The sequence below is a fragment of the Phocoena sinus genome, chromosome 15, assembly GCF_008692025.1.
Source record: "Phocoena sinus isolate mPhoSin1 chromosome 15, mPhoSin1.pri, whole genome shotgun sequence".
Taxonomy (NCBI): domain Eukaryota; kingdom Metazoa; phylum Chordata; class Mammalia; order Artiodactyla; family Phocoenidae; genus Phocoena; species Phocoena sinus.
Genome location: NC_045777.1, coordinates 30,168,941 through 30,192,322, shown reverse-complemented (window position 1 = coordinate 30,192,322; position 23,382 = coordinate 30,168,941). Strand labels below are relative to the sequence as shown.

The 23,382-nt window shown below is 39.5% G+C and overlaps 1 protein-coding gene across 7 annotated transcripts in view; it reads right to left on the bottom strand.

Annotated features, from left to right (window-relative positions):
• ATRN (attractin) overlaps positions 1-23,382 on the bottom strand; it is a 178,617-nt gene that overhangs the window by 55,308 nt on the left and 99,927 nt on the right. For 5 of the 7 annotated variants that reach the window (XM_032604136.1, XM_032604137.1, XM_032604139.1 and 2 more), the window contains 6 exons: positions 20,408-20,545; positions 17,271-17,364; positions 15,376-15,428; positions 11,543-11,637; positions 8,031-8,109; positions 6,131-6,288 (listed from right to left, as the gene is read on the bottom strand). In XM_032604136.1, coding sequence (XP_032460027.1) covers positions 6,131-6,288; positions 8,031-8,109; positions 11,543-11,637; positions 15,376-15,428; positions 17,271-17,364; positions 20,408-20,545 — 617 coding nt within the window. Of the gene's footprint in view, positions 1-1,067; positions 3,280-6,130; positions 6,289-8,030; positions 8,110-11,542; positions 11,638-15,375; positions 15,429-17,270; positions 17,365-20,407; positions 20,546-23,382 lie in introns of those variants that run through there. The other 2 variants (XM_032604138.1, XM_032604141.1) reach the window with 2 other exon arrangements.

Here is a 23,382-nt window from a genome sequence, read left to right as displayed (position 1 = left end):
ATGGTATATCTCTCCATCTGCTGGTAAAATCTTTAATTTCTTTCATCACTGTCTTACAGTTTTCTGCATACAGGTCTTTTGTCTCCCTAGGTAGGTTTATTCCTAGGTATTTTATTCTTTTTGTTGCAATGGTAAATGGGAGTGTTTCCTTAATTTCTCTTTCAGATTTTTCTCATTAGTGTATAGGAATGCAAGAGATTTCTGTGCATTAATTTTGTATCCTGCTACTTTACCAAATTCATTGATTACCTCTAGTAGTTTTCTGGTGGCATCTTTAGGATTTTCTATTTACAGTATCATGTCATCTGCAAACAGTGACAGTTTTACTTCTTTTCCAATTTAGTATTCCTTTTTCTTCTCTGATTGCCGTGGCTAGGACTTCCAAAACTATGTTGAATAACAGCAGTGAGAGTGGACATCCTTGTCTTGTTCCTGATCTTAGAGATGATCGTAAGGTTTTTATTCTTCAATTTGCTAATATGGTGTATCACATTGATTGATTTGCATATATTGAAGAATCCTTGCATCCCTGGGATAAATCCCACTTGGTCATGGTGTATGATCCTTTTAATGTGTTGTTGGATTCTGTTTGCTAGTATTTTGTTGAGAATTTTTGCATCTATATTCATCAGTGATATTGGTCTATAGTTTTCTCTTTTTGTAGTATCTTTGTCTGGTTTTGGTATCAGGGTGATGGTGGCCTCATAGAATGAGTTTGGGAGTGTTCCTTCCTCTGCAATGTTTTGGAAGAGTTTGAGAAGGATGGGTTTTAGCTCTTCTCTAAATGTTTGATAGAATTCACCTGTGAAGCCATCTGGTCCTGGACTTCTGTTTGTTGGAAAATTTTTAATCACAGTTTCTATTTCATTACTTGTGATTGGTCTGTTCATATTTTCTATTTCTTCCTGCTTCAGTCTTGGAAGATTATACCTTTCTAAGAATTTGTCCATTTCTTCCAGGTTGTCCATTTTATTGGCATAGAGTTGCTGGTAGTAGTCTCTTAGGATGCTTTGTATTTCTGTGGTGTCTGTTGTAACTTCTCCTTTTTCATTTCTAATTTTACTGATATGAGTCCTCTCCCTCTTTTTCTTGATGAGTCTTGCTAATGGTTTATCAATTTTGTTTATCTTCTCGAAGAACCAGATTTTAGTTTTATTGATCTTTGCTATTGTTTTCTTTGTTTCTATTTCATTTATTTCTGCTCTGATCTTTATGATTTCTTTCCTTCTGCTAACTTTGGGTTTTGTTTGTTCTTCTTTCTCTAGTTCCTTTAGGTGTAAGGCTAGATTGTTTATTTGAGATGTTTCTTTTTCTTGAGGTTGGCTTGTATAGCTATAAACTTCCCTCTTAGAACTGCTTTTGCTGCATCCCATAGGTTTTGGATTGTCGTGCTTTCATTGTCATTTGTCTCTAGGTAGTTTTCGATTTCCTGTTTGATTTCTTCAGTGATCTCGTGGTTATTTAGTAACGTAGTGTTTAGCCTCCATGTGTTTGTGTTTTTTACGTTTTTTCCGCTGTAATTCATTTCTAATCTCATAGTGTTGTGGTCAGAAAAGATGCTTGATGTGATTTCAATTTTCTTAAATTTACTGAGGCTTGATTTGTGACCCAAGATATGATCTATCCTGGAGAATGTTCCGTGTGCCCTTGAGAAGAAAGTGTAATCTGCTGTTTTTGGATGGAATGTCCTATAAATATCAATTAAATCTATCTGGTCTATTGTGTCATTTAAAGCTTCTGTTTCTTTATCTATTTTCATTTTGGATGATCTGTCCATTGGTGTAAGTGAGGTGTTAAAGTCCCCCACTATTACTGTGCTACTGTCCATTTCCTCTTTTACAGCTGTTAGCAGTTGCCTTATGTATTGAGGTGCTCCTATGCTGGGTGCATATATATTTATAATTGTTATATCTTCTTCTTGGATTGATCCCTTGATCATTATGTAGTGTCCTTCCTTGTGTCTTGTAACATTCGTTAATTTAAAGTCTATTTTATCTGATATGAGTATTGCTACTCCAGCTTTCTCTGGATTTCCATTGGCATGGAATATCTTTTTCCATCCCCTCACTTTCAGTCTGTATGTGTCCCTAGGTCTGAAGTGGGTCTCTTGTAGACAGCATATATATGGGTCTTGCTTTTGTATCCATTCAGCAAGGCTGTGTCTTTTGGTTGGAGCATCTAATCCATTCACGTTTAAGGTAATTATCAATATGTATGTTCCTATTACCATTTTCTTAATTGCTTTGGGTTTGTTTTTGTAGGTCCTTTTCTTCTCTTGTGTTTCCCACTTAGAGAAGTTCCTTTAGCATTTGTTGTAGAGCTCGTTTGGTAGTGCTGAATTCTCTTAGCTTTTGCTTGTCTGTAAAGCTTTTGATTTCTCCATCGAATCTGAATGAGATCCTTGCTGGGTAGAGTAATCTTGGTTGTAGGTTCTTCCCTTTCATCACTTTAAGTATATTATGCCACTCTCTTCTGGCTTGTAGAGTTTCTGCTGAGAAATCAGCTGTTAACCTTATGGGAGTTCCCTTGTATGTTATTTGTCGTTTTTCCCTTGCTGCTTTCAATAATTTCTCTTTGTCTTTAATTTTTGTCAATTTGATTACTACGTGTCTCGGTGTGTTTCTCCTTGGGTTTATCCTGTATGGGACTCGCTGCGCTTCCTGGACTTGGGTGGCTATTTCCTTTCCCATGTTAGGGAAGGTTTCAACTATAATCTCTTCAAATATTTTCTCTGGTCCTTTCTCTCTCTATTTTTCTTCTGGCACCCCTATAATGTGAATGTTGTTGAGTTTAATGTTGTCCCAGAGGTCTCTTAGGCTGTCTTCATTTCTTTTCATTCTTTTTTCTTTATTTTGTTCTGCAGCAGTGAATTCCACCATTCTGTCTTCCAGGTCACTTATCTGTTCTTCTGCCTCAGTTATTTTGCTATTGATTCCTTCTAGTCTAGTTTTCATTTCAGTTATTGTATTGTTCATCTCTGTTTGTTTGTTCTTTAATTTCTTTAGGTCTTTGTTAAACATTTCTTGCATCTTCTCGATCTTTGCCTCCATTCTTCTTCCGAGGTCCTGGATCATCTTCACTATCATTATTCTGAATTCATTTTCTTGAAGGTTGCCTATCTCCATTTCATTTAGTTGTTTTTCTGGGGTTTTATCTTGTTCCTTCATCTGGTACATAGCCCTCTGCCTTTTCATCTTGTCTATCTTTCTGTGAATGTGGTTTTTGTTCCACAGGCTGCAGGATTGTAGTTCTTCTTGCTTTTGCTGTCTGCCCTCTGGTCTGTTTTTTTAAAGTTTAAAAAATTGGGGCAAATATATATTAAGATAAAATTTACCATTTTAACCATTTTTAAGTATATGATTCAATACACTTAAGCACAGATGCTGCCAAGATTAGAAAAGAGGACAGTGTGAACAACTTTGTGTCAATGCATTTGAAAACATATGAAATAAATTAACATCTAGAAAAAATTATCTTAAGTAATGCAAATAGAGAGAGAATATCCAAAACATCCCGTAACTATTAAAGAAGCTGAATCAGCAATTAAAAAAGAAAAGAAAACTCCACAAATAAAACACCAGAATCAAATGATTTTACAACAGGGATCTATCAAGTATGCAAGGTTCATATATTCATATAATTCTAATCTTATATAACGTCTTTCAGAAGTGAGAAAGAGAGATAACTCCTCAATTTATAAACAAAGGTTAGTTTAACTTTGATATAAAAATCATAACAAAGACAAGAAAGGAAAATTACCGGACTTTCTCACTCATGAGATAGATACAAAATTCTAACCAATATATTAGCAAACTGAGTCCAGCAACAGATAAAGTAAAAAATCATATATCATGCCAAGTCAGGTTTATTCCAGGAATGCTTATGCTTATTGCTTATGCAATAGGACAAATGGTGGTGCCATTCACTAGAAAGGAAGCAGAGGGTTTGGGGCTAAGATCACAAGAATAACTCCCTGAGTACAGGGAGCTTGTGAACGTCCAGGTAGAGATGCCTAGGCAGCAACTAAGAACACTGGTCTGGAGTTCAAGTGTAAGCAGGGCTGAAGACAGAGTACTGAAAATCACAAGTACAGAAGTAGTACAATAAGTCTTACAAGTGGGATAAAGACAGAGCAGAACCATGGCCTGAATCTCAGACAACCTCAGTGTTTAAGGAAGAAGATTCCTTAAAAAGACAGGCCAGAGAATCAGGGAAAGGACCAGGAAGGCAGGAAAGATGCTGACTCAAATCATGCAATGAGAAGGAGAAGGGGACTAAAGAATTCAGTCACTGGAGTCCACCGTGGTAGTCAGCTTCAGGATGTGGTGAAGGAGGAAGGCAGACTGTTGCGGGCTGATGGGTGAATGGATAAGAGGAAACAAACAGGGAGTGTGGTCAATGCGTACAAGAAGGCTAGCTGGGAAGGGAAGCAGAGCGTGTGCAAGAACGAAGGAAGAAGCAGATTAGAGGATAAACAAATCTGTGGACCATCTAAATAGAAAAAGAGGGTGGTGAGAAAAAAATACAACACAGAGCCTGTCCTCCACATTCCAGAAAGGAAAAGAGTGACTGACTGTTCTTTAGTTACAGTCCCAAGGCATGAACACATACTCACTAGAACAAGATTTCAAGCCCATCCCAAATGATCAGTGGCGACTTGCTTCACTTGATCACACTACTGAAAGTTGGCAAGCAGCCAGAGCCCCAGTCTAGTGACCACGCTGCCACGGCTAAAGGTGAACCAGTTGTTTCAAAGTCCACCCTTAGACACAGATGTAGAGAACAAACGTATGGACACCAAGGGGGGGAACAAGGTGGTGGTGGTGGTGGGATGAATTGGTAGATTGGGATTGACATATATACACTAATATGTATAAAACAGATAACTAATAAGAACCTGCTGTATAAAAAATAAATTAAATTAAACAAATAAACAAAAGTCCACCCTTCCCGGAACTCCACACCTTTACCCAAAATGAAGGGGGTTAAAGCAGAAAGTACTGAGGCAAGGCCTCAAAGACATAGTGGCAGATGATTATAAAGAGCACAAATGGGGCCATGGGTCAAGCCTGGATAAGAGGGAGTGCACTGGTCCCCTGGGAACAGAGAAAAGAGGCAGGTTGATAGCAGCAGTGGCTGCAGCAGGCAAAATGAACCCTTAGACCTACCCTTTCAGGTCACATGTACAAAGAATCTGAGTCGTGGAGAGGGTACAGGAATTGTACAAGAGCAAGCCAAGGCTCAAACCTGCATCTGTCTGACTATAAGGCCTAAAACCCTTAAGGCGACCTTATACTGTCCTCCACTGTGTCCCCATCACCCTCCATCCTATGCTCCTTTAGAACCTGATAGCATTTTGGGGATCTTCTCATATGGCACTTTCCATACGCCAGCTTTCACTGGTTATGTGTGTTTGCTTCATTTATATGCACCTTACTCATTCCAGAATTGAAGCTCTTTGTGTAGCTCTACAGGCTTTTTAGTGACAAGTCCTTAATGAAGAAATAAATACAGTTGTAATTACCAAATCTGTTATATATCAACTTGCTTTCAAAAGTGCTTACAGGGACTTCCCTGGTGGCACAGTGGTTAAGAATCCACCTGCCAATGCAGGGGACACGGGTTCGATCCCTGGTCCAGGAAGATCCCACATGCCGCAGAGCAACAAGGCCCGTGCACCACAACTACTGAGCCTGTGCTCTAGAGCCCACAAGCCACAACTACTGAGCCCACGTGCCACAATTACTGAAGCCCACGCACCTAGACCCTGTGCCCCACAACGAGAAGCCACTTCAGTGAGAAGCACCGCAACAAAGAGTAGCCCCCGCTCCCTGCAACTAGAGAAAGCCCGTGTGCAGCAACAAATACCCAACTCAGCCAAAAATAAATAAATAAAAATAAATTTATTTAAAAAGTGCTTATAAATTTCCTTCATAAGTGATTTAAGGCAGCCCCACTACAATCCTCTTTTATGGTATGTGCTCAGCACTCCTTTACCACAGATATTACAAAGCCAAAACAATATTAATATTGTACATTTCGTTTACCGCAAGTTACAGATTAGTGAATTTAGTTTCACTACAGACATTTCACCATCTTTGCAAGTATGAGACTAAAAAGCACTTCTTACCTGAATTTTGATGGGCCAGGTGAAATTACTGACATAAACAAAGAAAGTGATATTTGGGTGGTTGCGAAAATCAAACTTCTCATTAGAGAAACTATCTTTGTACTCCTTAATGTTTGTTTTTGAAACAACAGGCATCTCTTCTCCAGCCTGGGTTCCAGCTGTTAGGAAGAAAAGAATGAAATAAAGAGACCTTTTAGGGGACCAAATCTGCCCTCACTAATAATAATGATAGTAGCATTTATTAAACCCTATGTTCCAGAAATGGCCTTTAAGAGCTCGATCTCATTTAATTGTAACAACTATTATCCTCATTTACACATCAGAAAACTCAGGTTCAGGAAAAATAAGTAACTTGGCTCAGGTCACATAGGCAGGAAGTAGAGTTGGGATTTGAAGCTGGGAGGGCTGATACACAAGCCTATGCCCTTAACCCAAATGGCTTTACCAGGATCCCCTACAACTCCTCCCACAGAAACAGGCTACATGTGGCTTTGAAAATCCAGACACCACTAGAATCCTATTAACAAGCAATGGCATTCTTTCTGCCCACAACACTTCACTTGCTTTGCACTGCCCCCTTAAACCTGTTTGGCAGTGCTCTAGATCCCCCATACCAGGGACACGGATTCAGCCCTCACTTTTTAACTAGCAGTGACTGCAAGTCTCAACAGCAGCAGGGAGGAAGGAGCTCTAGGGGTCACTCAGTCCCTTCTGCTACCAGCTACAACTGACTCTAAATCCCCCCAATCTGATATAAACCTATCCTATTCCCAGGCAGTCCTTCAACATTCCACATTGTCCCTCAGCCAGGAATTCTAGTTTATAAAGATTCATGAAATAGGCTTTTCCCAAGTCTGAGTTAAATCCTGTGACTGAAGCCAGATTGGCTGGTCCTCATTGAGACTGTCATTGTAAATCAATCACATACTCAGGGATGCCACCTTTCTCCAAACAAAGGCTCTGATAATTCAGACTTTTTCTTAAAGACCTCTCCTCACTGCAAGTTTCTGAACCTTTTCTGAATTCTACACAATCTTTTAAGATATGATGAACACAAAGTGATGTGCAAAGTAATGTTTTTATTTTGTTTCAGTCTAATTGATTGTGTTTTGACCAAAAAACAGTATTGTGATAGTAATAATGATGATGAAACATAATTACCATTTGATGAGAATATCCCATGTTTCTAGCACTTACACGCAGGCTCATTTATTATCTCATTTAATCCTCAGAACATTCTACACGGCTGTTTTTATTATCCCATTTCATACCTGCGGAAACTGGCTCAGAAAACAAGTAACAGGGAGAATCCAAATCTAGGTCTGCTGAGCTACATTCTTAACCACTACATCAGGGCCACCCTTTCTTTCTTTAGATTTTCTGCTCAGAAGATCTTTAGTAAATCACTGTAAGATAAACAAGACAGCAAAAGCTGTGCTCTTGGAGTTTTATTTAATTCCCAAAGTACATTTTCCCCTGTACCTACTAAAATCTCATTCTATTAAAAATGTTTCCATTTCTTGAAACTGAGTCAATTGCATTTTCCACTTCTGAAGCATGGATGGAGATGATGATGGCAGCACCACAGCAGAGGCTGCAGCAATGGTATTAATGGTGGTAGTAGGGCAGGGGTCGTGAGCATGTACTGATCTTGATACCATGGCAGGCACTGACAGGTACAGCCAAATTTAATCTACAGTATAAGTATTATTACCTTCTCTTTAAGATGAATAACCCTAAGGGTCTAGAGATAGATTTTAGACACTTGCTCAAGGTCTTCCAGCTAATAAGTGGCAAAAGTGGGTTTCAAACCCATCTGTCTGTCTCCAGAGCCCCTTTTCTCAACTCTTTCTCAATCAATTATCTCCACTCGGAAGGTCTTCTCTAGGTATGTCTTTACCTGAGAAGCTGGCAGCCCAGGTGATGTTGAGGTTGAAGTTTTTGGAGGCATTGATGAACATGTCCAAATCCCTATTTTGCTGATGAGATGTACAAATAATTAGAAAATGAATTACTGTAACAGTTTCCTGATTTTAAAAGAAAGCAGTAGTTAAATTTTACTGCTCTCAACTTTCTTAATTACAAAAAGATACTTTAATGTCTTAAGAGAAACTCATGCTTATAGAACAGCAAAATTTCTAACCTTAACATAAGCAATATACCCCAAACAAATTTCATTTCCCTCCCATAAAAGTATATGGGATTTAGGGACTTCCCTGGTGGCACACTGGTTAAGACTTTGTACTCCCAATGCAGGGGCCCCGTGTTCGATCCCTGGTCAGGGAACTAGATCCTACATGCATGCCGCAACTAAGAGTTCTCACGCCACAACTAAGGAGCCCGCCTGCCACAACCAAGACCCAGTGCAACCAAATAAATAAATTAGTTGAATTTAAAAAAAAGTATATGGGATTTAATGCTTTATCAAATGCCTAACTCCATGAAAAAGTATCTTTTAAAAAGACCCTCACCAGAGCACAGTGACCTACATCCCGTGACCTATGTTAGGGAATCAGCCTCTTAAGGATCCTCTGGGCAGCCCTTTCCAAATGTCTGAAGAGTAAAACACTTGGTCAAGTGTCTCAATTTATATTAACTTATAAATCAAACCTATGTACTTCTGAACCCATAGATTATATACAGTGGAAAGTTCTCCAAAATGATTTTCTTTTGTTTGTTTGTTTGTTTTTTTGCGGTACATGGGCCTCTTACTGTTGTGGCCTCTCCCATCGTGGAGCACAGGCTCCGGACGCGCAGGCTCAGCGGCCATGGCTCACGGGCCCAGCCGCTCTGCGGCATGTGGGATCTTCCCGGACCGGGGCACAAACCCATGTCCCCTGCATTGGCAGGCGGACTCTCAACCACTGCGCCACCAGGGAAGCCCAATGGAAGTGGTTTTTAAGGAATAGCACATAAAGCTGAAATAAACTAAATTTAAAAACTTTAAATTGTCTTCATCCATGATTAAGAACATTTTTCTCTCATTTTAAGAGAAATATGACAGAATATGTTTTATTACCTTTGAAAACTTTGTATACCACTTAGAGATACAGCAGTTTAAAGAGCTAGTTTAATTTACTGTGACTCTTGGTTTTAATGACTGAGAAAGGTATCTCTGAGGAATGTGTTGGGCCAGCTGGAAGAAGAGCACTGTCAGTAGTGTTGGGTAAATCATGATACTAATTTTTAGTTTTCCCTGAAATTTGGCTAATCTCTTTCTTGGGGTCAAAAAATTGTTTTTCCAAATGAGTCAGATGTTGCATTTTATATTTTTGAATCCAATCCTGCTGAAATTCTTCACATTGAAAGATTTTTAAAACAGATTAGAAAATTAAGATTTTAAAGAGCATTCTTTTGATAGTTTTTACAGCACAAAAATTACAATAGAAGCATTTCCAAACAGCTATTTCCAAAACGTGATCTCCAAACCAGAAGTTTCTCTCATAAAGCAGTTACCTTCTCATTTATTAATAAGGCCTCACAATCGTCTTAAAGGGACAGCTCAAGTGTTTATTTATTTATTGAGCTGCGTCACGGCACGTGGGATCTTAGTTCCCTGACCAAGGATCGAACCCGTGTCCCCTGCAGTGGAAGCATGGAGTCCTAAACACTGGACCGCCAGGGAATTCCCTATTTTTTAATGTTTGCTGGTAGCACATTACTAGCAATTACTTCTTTCCCTGGAAAGGATTAATAACCTTGAAATCTTGATGCTTTTGTAAAAGACAGGACACATACATTGTGTAACTATTAAATATTCTGTCATAAGAGAAACAAGGCAGTAAATAAATTTCATGTGTGGTACTTTTGCTATAGCCTTATCCTAAAAAATTAAAAAAATTCTGGTCAGTACAGCCACTGAAATGATATACCAACACAATTTTTCCACAAAACATTTTCACTGAAAGTCATTTATTATTTTTACTTAAAAAGCTATTCACGCATGAGAATGTATCTTCTCTAGTACATCTCTTCTTAATTTTATCATTGAAGTGGAATACAAAAAACAAATCTTACTTTCATTTAATTGTGAACATCCCACACTGGACTTCATTTTACTACTGATTTATTTATTTCTTAAATTTAGCAGTGCTTGTTGATAACATCTGTTACCAAAGGAATGCACTTTGGCTTATTATCATATTATTTTCCATGTATTATTTGTTACATTTATTGTAATTTTTGTCTTGTTTTGTTTTGTTTTGTTTTTTTACGGTATGCGGGCCTCTCACTCTTGTGGCCTCTCCCGTTGCGGAGCACAGGCTCCGGATGCGCAGGCTCAGCGGCCATGGCTCATAGGCCCAGCCGCTCCGCGGCATGTGGGATCTTCCGAGACCGGGACACGAACCCGTGTCCCCTGCTTTGGCAGGCGGACTCTCAACCACTGCGCCATCAGGGAAGCCCCATTTATTGTATTTTTGTAATGGTAAATGGCTTTGTGTATGTTGATGAGAAATAAGAAACCTCCAAGGAGGCTCCTAAATAATTTACCATCAGGTTTAGTAAAATTTCATTATGTACCAGAGTAGGTATTAAATGACTTTATATTTCACTGAAGAAATCATATAGGTGCGTGTTCATATTCTAGATGCTTTACTTTTAAATGTCATGCTGTGTTGGCTCCCTTTTACCTCTAGGTAATACCTCATGGCAGGCTGGGGTTTACCATTAACAACAGTAGATATAAAAATACATTTCAAATAGTTACCTTAGTAATTTCAATTATTTCTGGCTTACTTCTTCACTGTTTTTACCTCCTAATGAGGATAGGAACTCATTCTAGGAGCATAAATGTCACCTCTGTCTTGCATTACTGGTATTAACTTCCATTCTGAGAGAGCAAATCTCGGTTCTGACACTGCCCCCCTAACAGGGAAGTTCCCCTTGCAGTCTCCTTTCCTTTCCTGTATGGGGCTGTGATGGGCTGATGGGCAAACCAAGTATGTGTGGAGTCAATGTCACTCTGTATATCAGATCATGGTAAATCTTAACAACATGGGGCCTCCCTGGTGGCACAGTGGTTGAGAGTCCGCCTACCGATGCAGGGGACACGGGTTTGTGCCCCAGTCCGGCAAGATCCCACATGCCGCGGAGCGGCTAGGCCCGTGAGCCATGGCCGCTGAGCCTGCACGTCTGGAGCCTGTGCTCCGCAACAGGAGAGGTCATAACAGTGAGAGGCCCGCGTACTGCAAAAAAAAAAAAAAAAAGAAAATCTTAACAACATGGTAAATCTTACCTTTTAAATACAAAGGAGATAAATGTAGATTCTAACATTTCTTTCCTGTACCTCTAAACATCATCCTGTGGACTCCACTTCTGGAGACCACTGCTAAGGCAGTGCTTCTATCCATAGTGACCAAGAAAAAGTTCCACACAAATTCAAAACAAAGTAAGAAGACTTTTAAATCTTACTTCATCAGGTGTAGCCACAAAATTGATGGCTGTGTAATAGCGGTCATCTTCCTGGGATAGGCTAAAGGTGAACTGATAGTCAATAAGAAGAGTATCTATGGAAAGAAAGAAATGTGTATTTAACAACTGAAACAAAACAAAACAGAATAGGTCTCTAGAGATACAGATTGATTTTCTCATAAACATTCAACAGCCAGGAAAGCACTTTTGGCAAAGTCTGTGGGCAATGTCATTTTGTTTGAGTTAACCCACCAAAACCTCCTTGTATCATCACCCTGGTTGAGATTTTAGGCTCCAAGCTAACTTGCCTAGAAATATTAATTGAGCATCTATTTATGCTTAAGGATACAAAGCTATAAATTAATGGTATAAAAGAAACCAAGACTCCAAGTAAAAATGGTTGATTCCAGGTTTGGGGCAAGGAATATGTGCCTCAGTTATCTTATTCTAGAAAGCAAGAAAGTATTCAAAGACTAATATAATGTAGCAAAAGAACATAGCTTGAAAAAGAGCCTACTGGCTAAAGATGGTATAATTTAATTCTAAGAAGTACTGCACAATTCAACAACCCGATTTAAAAATGGGCAAAGACTTGAATAGATATTTCTCCAAAGAAGATATACAAATGGCCAATAAGCACATGTAAAGGTGCTCAACATCAATGATCATTAGGGAAATACAAATCAAAACCACAATGAGATAACACATCACCTGTAGTAGGATGGCTACCACCAAAAAAAGTGTTGGTGAGGATGTGGAGAAATTGGAACCCTTGTGCACTGCTGGTGGGAATGGTGCAGCTGCTGTGAAAAACAGTATGGCAGTTCCTCAAAAAATTAAAATAGAATTACCAAATGATCCAGCAATTCCACTTCTGAGTATATACCAAAAGAACTGAAAGTAGGATCCTGAAGGGCTATTTGTACAACCATGTTCATAGCAGCCAAAGAGATCATAGCCCAATGGTGGAAGCAAACCAAGTGTCCATCAACAGATGAATGGATAAACAAAATATGGTATATACATTCAATGGAATATCACTCAGTCTTAAAGAGAAAGGACACATGCTACCACATGAATGAACCTTGAGGACATTACGCTAAATGAAATAAATGGATCACAAAAAGACAAATACTATATATTTCCACTTATATGAAGTACCTAGAATAGTCAAATTCATATAGACAAAGTAGAATGGTGGTTGTTAGAGGGCAGGGGAAGAGGGAAATGGGGAGTTGTTGGTAAGTTTAAACTGTTCAAAAAACTGCCAAATGATTTTCCAAAGTGGAAAACCATTTTATATTCCCACAAAAAATTTAAAAGGGTTTCACTTTCTCCACATCATTGCTAAAACTTGGTATTGGCTTTTATTTTTCAAGATAGAGAAATAGAAGTTACCAGATTACAAAAAATTAATTGATATGGTTTCAGGTTTCACATTATAAACTAACCTTTAAGATATAACAGGTTGCCTGGCTTTGATATGGTATCAAAGGATAATACCCAGTTACCTGAAAAGGTTATTAAAACACTCCATCCATTTCTAACTATATGTCTGGTGGGGCCAGGTTCTTTGTGTGTGTACTTTAACCAAAGAGACATAGTGCAACAGATTGAATGCAGAAGCATATATGAGAATCCAGTTGTCTTTTATTAAGCCACTGTATTGGCTTTTGATTCTAGTCATTCTAGGGATGTATCTCACTGTGTGTTTGGTTCTTTTTTTTGGCTGCATTGGGTCTTTGTTGCTGCGTGCGGGCTTTCTCTAGTTGTGGCTAGCGGCGGCTACTCTTCGTTGTGGTGCATGGGCTTCTCATTGCAGTGGCTTCTTTTGTTGCAGAGCACGGGCTCTAGGCAGGTGGGCTTCAGTAGCTGTGGTGCGTGAGTTCAGTAGTTGTGGCTCACGGGCTCTAGAGCACAGGCTCAGTAGTTGTGGCACATGGCCTTAGCTGCTCAGCGGCATGTAGGATCTTCCCGGACGAGAGCTCGAACCGGTGTCCCCTGCATTGGCAGGTGGATTCTTAACTGCTGCGCCACCAGGAAAACCCCCTCATTGTGTTTTGTTTTGTTTTTTAATTTATTTAATTTATTTACTTTTGGCTGCATTGGGTCTTCGTTGCTGTACGTGGGCTCTCTCCAGTTGCGGCAAGCGGGGGCCACTCTCCGTTGCAGTGCACGGGCCTCTCGTTGCGGTGGCCTCTCCCGTTGCAGAGCACGGGCTCCAGGCGCGCGGGCCTCAGTAGTTGTGACACGTGGGCTCAGTAGTTGTGGCTCGTGGGCTCCAGAGCGCAGGCTCAGCAGTTGTGGCGCACGGGCCTAGTTGCTCTGCGGCATGTGGGATCTTCCCGGACCAGGGCTCGAACATGTGTCCCCTGCACTGGCAGGCGGACTCTCAACCACTGCGCCACCAGGGAAGCCCCCTCATTGTGGTTTTAATACACATATCCCAAATGTCTAATAATGTTACACATTTCTTCATGTGCTTATTGGCAATTCGTCTATCTTCTTTGGTGAAATGTCTATTCAAATCTTTGTCTGTTTTTAACTGAAATTGTCCCCTTATCCAGTTGTAAGAGTTTTTTATATATTCTAAATATAAACTCTTAATCAAAGATACGCTTTGTAAACATTTTCCTTAGTCTGTAGCTTGTTTTTTACTTTTAAAAAAATTAATTTATTTATTTATTTTTGGCTGTGTTGGGTCTTCATTGCTGCGTGTGAGCTTTCTCTAGTTGTGGAGTGGGGCCTACTCTTCATTGCCGTGTGTGGGCTTCTCACTGTGGTGGCTTCTCTTGTTGTGGAGCAAGGGCTCTAGGTGCGTGGGCTTCAGTAGTTGTGGCATGCAGGCTCAGCAGTTGTGGCTCGCGGGCTCTAGAACACAGGCTCAGTAGTGGCGCACGGGCTTAGCTGCTCCATGGCATGTGGGATCTTCCCAGACCAGGGATTGAACCCGTGTTCCCTGAATTGGCAGGCAGATTCTTAACCACTGCACCACCAGGGAAGTCCCTTGTTTTTTACTTTTTAAACAGTATTTTTTAAAAACACAAGTTTTAAATTTTGATAAGTCCCAATAAATGAGTTTTTCTTTTATGAATTGTGCTTTTCGTATCACATCTAAGAACCTTCCCATATACAAGGTCATGACGTTTTTCTCGTTTTTTTTTAGAAAAACACATTTATAGATTCTAGCTGGACATGAATTTTGAGTGGACATTATTTTACCCAGAAAAGCCAGTATATAATTATAACAGAATGTGAAAACATTAGCTCATTTTTCTTTGGTTCCATAATCTGACCTAGTATGTGGATTCTCCTACAGGAAGAAAATGCATTTACCCATAAGGACCTGGTCACCTTGCCAGATTTACTGTTCACTGTAAGTTAGTCACTAGATATTTTATTTTACATATTAGTTCCTAGAGAGGTAGTTAATACAAATCAGTTTCAGAGGGAATAACTTCAACTATTTTAAGAATTCTGTTTTTGATCGATCCTAAAATATGACATATAATCACCCCAACCAGATAATGACAAATGACATAAGGTTTCAAGAGAATATAAATTAGGAAAGCCAGAGACGTATATCTCTGTACTCTTCCCTGATATCTGCTATGGACATACTGATATAAACCATAACCAGAATGAAAGCAGCTTAAAATAGTATTTACATATGTATTAAATTTAATAGAATGTAACACATCAAATTAGGCGACACTTCTATGGGTGGTTACTATATTCCTATAGCACTTACCATTCTCAAACCATGTTAAAGAAAATAATGTTTTACTGAACTACTTTGCTTCTAGACAAATGAGAACTGCAAAAACACTTACAGTAACACGTTCCTTTGAGAGGGTTTCCTTGGTATCGATTTTCTACTTCACATCTAGGGGGAAAAAAATGAAGATTATTTTCTGTTGTTACTTAAAACAGAATCTACATTCACTTTAAAATCAAGTAGATCTTTTTATATAAACTACCAGTTTTTGAGTCAGTACAATTACATTCTTCACTGTTACTCAAATCAGATGGACTAACAAGACTTTGCATTCATTTTCAATGCTGACTGCCCAGCAGTTCACACCACCACCAACTGATAAACATTTGCCAAAGCACATGAGATAAATTCAAATAAAATAAAATTTAGATCCTATTTATTATCACGAAAAACACATGTTCACTTTTGTATGGACTAAATATTCTTCTACAAGTGCAGTTAAAACATTTTTCAAATTGACTTACCTGTGGTTAGTTGCTAATAAAGTAATTAAGTTTTTATCCATTTTGGAATGTGTGGGTGTGGATGAGACTGTGGCAACGGCAAACTGTTTAGAAGAGATTATGCCAAAAGATGTAAATGGTGGCTAAGTGGAAGAACGGCTATCTTACATGTGTTTTTCTCCTAGGGCCATCTAGCTGTCTGTTTTTATTACTGCAATAAAATCAGAGCTGTTATTGAAAAAAAATAAAAACATTTTTCACTTTTCCTGGATAAATTGAACCTGTTCTTTAAATACAAGTGAGAGAAGGCTAAAAACCAAGAATCACTTAAAAAATAAAAAACCAAAAACAACCCTTGGACATGGTTCATCAGTCTGGAGAAAAAAATAAGTTCTAGTAAAAAAGAATTATTAATTTCCTCATAAATATCATCTATGAACATCAGTAAAACCCAGGCTCCCACTTTACAAAGTGATTCAGGCAGGCACAATAGCTATGAACTGTGAGGAAAGGAGGGGAAAGCTTGGGTCAAGTACTTTTGCCAGATAAATAATACAAGGATGTTGTGTCTTTTTATCTAGAGTGATTATCAGCACTTGTTTATATTTAAAATTTCCTAAAGAGAAAGTCTTTCACTAGACCTACACTTCATTTCTTTGTTGTATACCATTAACTGAAGGCAGGGGTGATTAATTTTGCTCTATTACATTTTTCTATTTAAAGGAACCTAGATTTAAAAATTAAATTTAGAGCTTATTTTATGAGGTTTTCTGGTGAGGGAGAGAGAAACTGGGGAATAATCTCTCTTGTTTCAACTCACCAGGACACTAAAAACAATTACCACTAGCCTCACTATTGATAGATGGGGAAAATGAGGCTTAACACCTCATTTTAAGTGATTTGCTTCAACAGCACCCTACTCAGTGGAGGCACAGCCAGGGCTGAATCCCCACATCTGCCTGATGCTGTTTGCATCCTCATGGATGGGAACCCCAAACTCTTCCCCGAAACATGTTTGACATACTTCACCAAGGAAAATGCTAGAACAGGGAGGGTGTGTTAAAGGCAAGATGACCTCTCTACTATTAGACAACCAAAATGCCAAATAAAATACTGTCCTGGAACACCAGCTCTTCTAACTCTATCTTTTAGGAAAATCTCCTGACATGACAAAAATCAAGTCGTTACTGAAGTTAAAAGACTAATCCAAGTCAGCAAGCAAGGAACTGTCAGTGTCACTCAAACATAAAATTGTGATTTAAAGAGCCATTAAGGAATTACTGCTAAACTGACAACCTTCCCAGTATGGAGGGTGACTAAATTACACCTATCTGAAGTAGAAAGGGCAAAATTTCAAATCAGTCAACTTGGGGATCCCTCAGAGCCCACGGCAACAAGGCCCAGAGAAAAAAGGGTGGCTCTTGGGGTTCAGGCAGTTTCACAGCCCCATGGCCCTCCCTTGATGAGGTGTGGCCTGTGGCAGGAGTCCCGGGAGTGTGGTACTCACAGCTGGCACTCGTCCCCCTTGACACCCTTGGTGGTGCAGAAGCACTTGCCCGTGTTGGTATTGCACAGCGACGCGTGCCCATTGCACTTGCATGCTGGGGAGAAGGAAAAGGAAAGCAGGTAGTCACAACTGGCTTAAAAGATTACCACTATTAGAGACTTTCCCTAAAACAAATAATAGTATCTCCACTGGATTCAACAGGAAAGGCAGGTAAAATAAATGCATTCATTTAAGGGGTACAATTCTTGTTTTTTAGCTAGTGATTTATCTCAAATAATGTCAAGGCAACATTAAAGAAGCCAAAGTCACAGGCCAGGAGGAAAGAGAAATGTCAGTGTCTGCTGCCAATGAGGTCATCCCTCTGCAATAGACTTTGCAAAGATCTTTGCAATAGACTCTGTTTTTCACTATCACCATTCTCTCATTCACTCAATAAACATTTCTGAAGCATCTCCAGTGTGGCACACAGACTAAGTCCCCATCCTCATAGAGACCTCTGAGCGATGACTGCCCTCCGGGGAGAGGGTTGGTCTGGCTAAGCTCTGCCTTAGCTGAGGAGACTTCTCCACAATGGCCACACTTCTGAGGCAGGATTCCAATGGCAGGTCAGTGCTTCAGCGGCCCTCTAGGATTCACACCCTTGTCTGCCTTCTTCTTCCTTAACAGCAAGTGACTCTTTTCATCTCCCTCATCTAGCCACCAACACATCTCCACCTTCTTTCATCCAGCACATAGGTGTGAGCTATGACAAACTTTATACTTCAGGTGAAATAAATGAATCCTTTTGCTCAATACCTTTTCACTCTACAAACTGTTTTTCTGTGAATAAATTAAAAGTATTAAGCTGGAGACAGGTGTACTTTTAAAAGAAATCCGGTGGGGAAAAAAAAATCCCAAGAAACCTATGAATAGAATAGTGCAGTGGGGAAGAAAATTTATGCTGGAATAAGAAACACTAGCGTTCAACTCTGGGCTCTACTGAGGATGGAGAGAGGTGCAGTGTGTTAACAAAAGCAAAGGCCTAAACTTCAGTTTGCCTGAGTTTGAATTCAGGTCCCTCCACTTAGCTCCCTTTCTAAGTCAGCCTCCTCATCCATGTGACAGGGATAATAACAGTGCCTATCCTGTAGGGTTTTGGGGAGGATTAAATGAGATAACACATGAATAAAACACAGTAAGGATTCAAAAAATCATCGCTGTTATCCATAGCTTAAGGACTATACAATTCTAAGAAGAAAACATTAAAGACTTGGTGTCACTCGCAGTATTTTTAAATCATGCTTTCTATCATGGATTGCGACTCTGAAAAATAAAGCTAGCTCTGAGTTCTGAACAACTGTACTCGGGCCCCACAGATGCCACAGAGGAGAATGTAATTTTTCTAAGATGAGAGCTGAAGATATGGGGACGATGGTACCCTCACAGTGGCACAACCAGGCCCAACAGCTAAAGTCACACATCCTGGATATGGTTCTCAGCATGGCCAAATCTCAGTGAGACCTTGGGCAGGCTACTTGATCCTGGGGATAATAAAAGCAGCACTGTCTCAGGTAGCTACCAGCACAATGCCTTGTATATACTCACCACTCAATAATGTCAGGTACTCTGATTTCTGTCTAATGGATGAAATCTATTCACAAAGAGTGAAAAAAGTTTTACTTAACACCTTTTAATCTGAGCAAGAAATTTTACTTAAGAGTGGTAAGAAAGGACATCAGAAGAGTAATAATAATTGCTCACATCTACCTGTTATGTCCTGCTGACTGCTTTCAACAACCACCCTACTATCCCCATTTTACAGATGAAGAAACTAAACCCCAGAGAGGTTCCACTAGGACACTAACTCTCTTCTGGATGCTCTGGGGTCAGATTCTCAAGAACCATGCTAAGGAGTTTGGAGGTGGGATGTGACGAGTAGGTAGAGATTTTCCTTTCTTATTTATTTTCCTACTCAGACCTGATGGGTCTTTCCACTATAAACTAGAACAAACCAAAAAGTAGTTTATTGGTATCACTTGTCATTTTAAAAAATATAATTTGTGTACTAACAATAAAGTGTCCTATTGCTTACAGGAATCTATTTGACATGTATGGGGAAACATGGGACTACTTAAATCTTTAAAAATAGTAGAAGTATTGAGGAGTCCAGCTCCTGGTTAAAAACGTACATGTGATTTTTGAGGCCGAACCATAGACAATGACAAAGGCTTTCCCTAGTGGGCCATACCAGGAAAGCTGCCCTCCCCACACCAGCCTGGGTGGAAGTCTCTGAGGGGGGCTGAGTCAAGGTCTCAGGTCACCTGGCCGGCCACTCTCTTTCACATATTTGCATTCCTAGCTCAGGAACCTTCATTCCTAGGTCTCTTTATCTGAGGCCTTGGGCAGAGGTCTTCTTCAGTCACCTCTGCTGAGCTTCCATATGGAGGAGGAGGGGAACCTCAAAGAGGCTTTATCCACTCAGTCCCAGGTACTTTTCCACTCTTAGTCCTTCCCCTTCACCCTCCCTCCCGACCCCAGGGGCCATAAAAGGCTTTTTGCTGGGCCTTTTTGTTCAGGGCTCCCTTAACAACAAGTTTTCCCTGAAGCCTATGCTGATCCACTTGACGCTCAACCAGAGCACCATTCCAGGAGGGAAAGTGGAACAAGGGGAGTCAGTGCTTTCTCCAGTGTAAGCCTCTTGCTTATACCATCACAGTAAGTGATTAAAGGCTTAACTCCCTCATTTTTTTCTTTTTAATATTTATTTATTTGGCTGCGCTGGGTCTTAGTTGTGGCATGCAGGATCTTCGTTGCCTCACGGGGGATCTTTAGTTGTGGCATGCAGGCTTATAGTTGCGGCATGTGGGATCTAGTTCCTTAACCAAGGATCGAACCCGGGCCCCTTGCATTGAGCGTGCAATCTTAACCACTGGACCACCAGGGAAGTCCTTCATTTTTGACTAGTTGCTTTAATGGCTACTCTGACACCAGGCAGCTCTGCTCTCTCTCCCCCAACTCAGCTGAGCTCCTGACAAGTATAACTTAAGAAATGCAATATCTGAAACCAAGTGGCTTTTTTCCTCCAAGATATACAAGTCAAACAGATGCATTATGTGCCACCTGGTTTGCAATCAGTAACCCTGAAAAATTTGACTTACGTTGACATTTTCCCCCATTGGTCGGATCACCATAGAAGCCAGATATGCAGGTCTCACAATGCTTGCCCGTGGTCAGGTTCTCACACTTCTCACAGATACTCTGATTAACGCATTTGCTGTGGCCATTGCACTGGCAAGCTGAAAGAAAGAATTTTAAGGGGCTTTTCCTATGGTAGAGCTGGGTGGAGTACGTTCCACAAGATTTATTTGCAACTATCTAAGTTCCTTATTGCTTCTAAATAATCATCAAAACTACTAAAAACTAGTTTGAGAAATAAGATCAAAACATCAAAAAAAAGCTAATTCAGGAAAATCAGAAATATACCAAGCAAGGTGGAAGTCCAGAGCCATTAAAAAAAAAGTTTTTGTTGTTATTAATTGTAAAAATAATATATGCTCATGATAGTAAATTTGAAAAATACAAGGAAAGGGAAAAAAAATCATATACAATTTCACCACCCAGAGATCACCGTCCACATTTGGATCCTTCCTTCCAGTATTTTTTTCTATACAGTTTTACACAGTTGTGTTCATATTAATATTCAATTTTGATTTTTTAAAATGTAGATCACAATTATTTTACCACATTATTTTACCTATCATAAACAAAACTTTAAATGGCAGAATGATTTCTATGAAGCCAAACAGTCACTTAACCATTACATTTTGATATTTAGTTTGCTTTCAATTTTTCATTTTTAGAAAAATAACCATGTTTATAAGTAAACATTTCTATAAGTGGAATTACTGATTCCTGATGCATACAGGAGTTTACAACTAGAAAGGCATATGAGGCCTGGACCTCTCAGGGCTGCTCAGGACAGTTGTGCACTGCATACTTCAGGTGGGGCCACTCATGTAGTGCACAACCTGTAAGCAGACCTGTCTTTTTTTCTCCTTAGCTCTATTGAGACATAACTGACATATAACATTGTGTAAATCTAAAGTGCACATTTAAAGTATACAATGTGTTGATTTGATACACTTACTGCAAAATGATGACCACCATAGCTATAGCTAACACCTGCATCATGTCACATAATTACCATTTCTTTTTTGTGGTAAAACATTTAAGATCTGCTCTTTTACAGATCTGTCTTGATTGGTCAATGTCATACAGTCTCCACCTTGACAACTTTCCATGGCCTTGCACCTGTTCTGTTTACCCACCTGCTTTCTACCCCATCCCTGTAGGTATCTGAGTTGTTTTAAATAGACTGCAACTGAAGAACTTAAAAATGACTACATCAAATATTCCACCAAAATTGCTTAAGATCTGGGGACTATACATGTTTTTCCTGTGAAGATGAGCAACTGTGCATATAGCAAAAGGGCAAAGCACAACACCAAAAAAATGTAATACCTAAAATCATTTACCAAAATATCTGTATTCTGGTTCAAGATAAAAAGATTGAACAAATGCTTCTCTCTCTCTTCCCCTTCAAGATCTCACTGAAATTATAGAAGAAATGTAAAAACAACGGTTTGGGATAAGAGGAAAAGGTGCTATGAGAAGTACTGAGAGATACTTCTGAAGCACTGAATTTCTAGCCAGAACGCCCGAAGTGGGGAGGCACATGGCACAACCATGAACATGCCAAATGCATCCACACACCTGGTCCGTTGCTCCTTCCTTCCTCCACTGTGGAAGGAATGCAGACTATTCAACAACAGCCAGAGCAGACCAGAGCTGGAGAGCCCTGGTACTAGCTAGTCAGCCTCTCCCTTAGGATATCACACCACACCTTCACGACACCCAGGTACTCATAAGCCTAGACATTCAGTTATAAATACAAATCAACCTTGAGGAATCACTAGTATGAGAAAATCATCAACCTAAAAGCACCACCTAGATAAACACACAGAACGACTAACTCTGAAGGAAGGATTAATGCAAGAAACTTAAGAGAATGAAAAATACTAATTTTAGCAAATTCAAGGAGGCTTCAGAGATCACTGCATTCATAAAATAAGAAAGCAAGCTCTGGAACAAACTTTCACAATATTTAGAGACCCTGCAAAATGAAAAGGATAAAACAAAATCAGACACAAACAAAAACCCTTCAATAGATTAAACAGGAGAACACATATAGCCAAAAAGCTACTTGCCAGAAAATATGCCAACAAATTTGATCACTTAGATGAAATAGAAAAATTCCTATAAAATACAGGTTACCTAAACTGACTCAAGCAGAAATAGAAAAGCTGCCTGTATTATACTTTACTTACCTATACTAAGAGATTGAATGAATAATCAAAAATCTTCCCACAAAGAAAAATCCAAGCCCAGATGGCTTCACTGGTGGATTCTACCAGTACTTAAAGAAGAATTAATACCAATCCTTTTGCAAACTCTTTCAGTAAATACAAGAGGAGGGAACACTTCCCTACTCACTCTGAAGCCAGTACTACCCTGGTACCAAAGCCAGACAGTCATAACAAGAAAGAAAATTATAGAACAGACCTATATCTCTCATGAAAATAGACACAAAATACCCACCTAGCAAACTAAATCCAGCAACACAGTAAAAAGGATTATGCATCATAAGCAAATGGGCTTTATCCCAGGAATGAATGACTGATTTAATATCCTTAAATCAATTAGTATAACATAATATTAATAAACTAAAGAACAAAACCACATCATCATTGTGATACAGAAAATGCATTTGACAAAATCCAGCACCCAGTCATGACAAAAGCCCTCAAAAATCTAGGAATAGAAGTAAAATTTCTCAACCTGATAAAGGACAAGTACGAAAAAACTAAGGCCAACATCATACATAATGGAAAAAGACTGAATTCTTTCCCTCTAAGATCAGGAACAAGAGAATGATGTCCACTCTCACCACTTTTATTCAACATTGTACTGGAATTTCTAGCCAGGCCAATTAGCACCCCTAAAATTTTTTTTTAAAAAGGTATCCAGGGGCTTCCCTGGTGGCGCAGTGGTTGAGAGTCCGCCTGCCGATGCA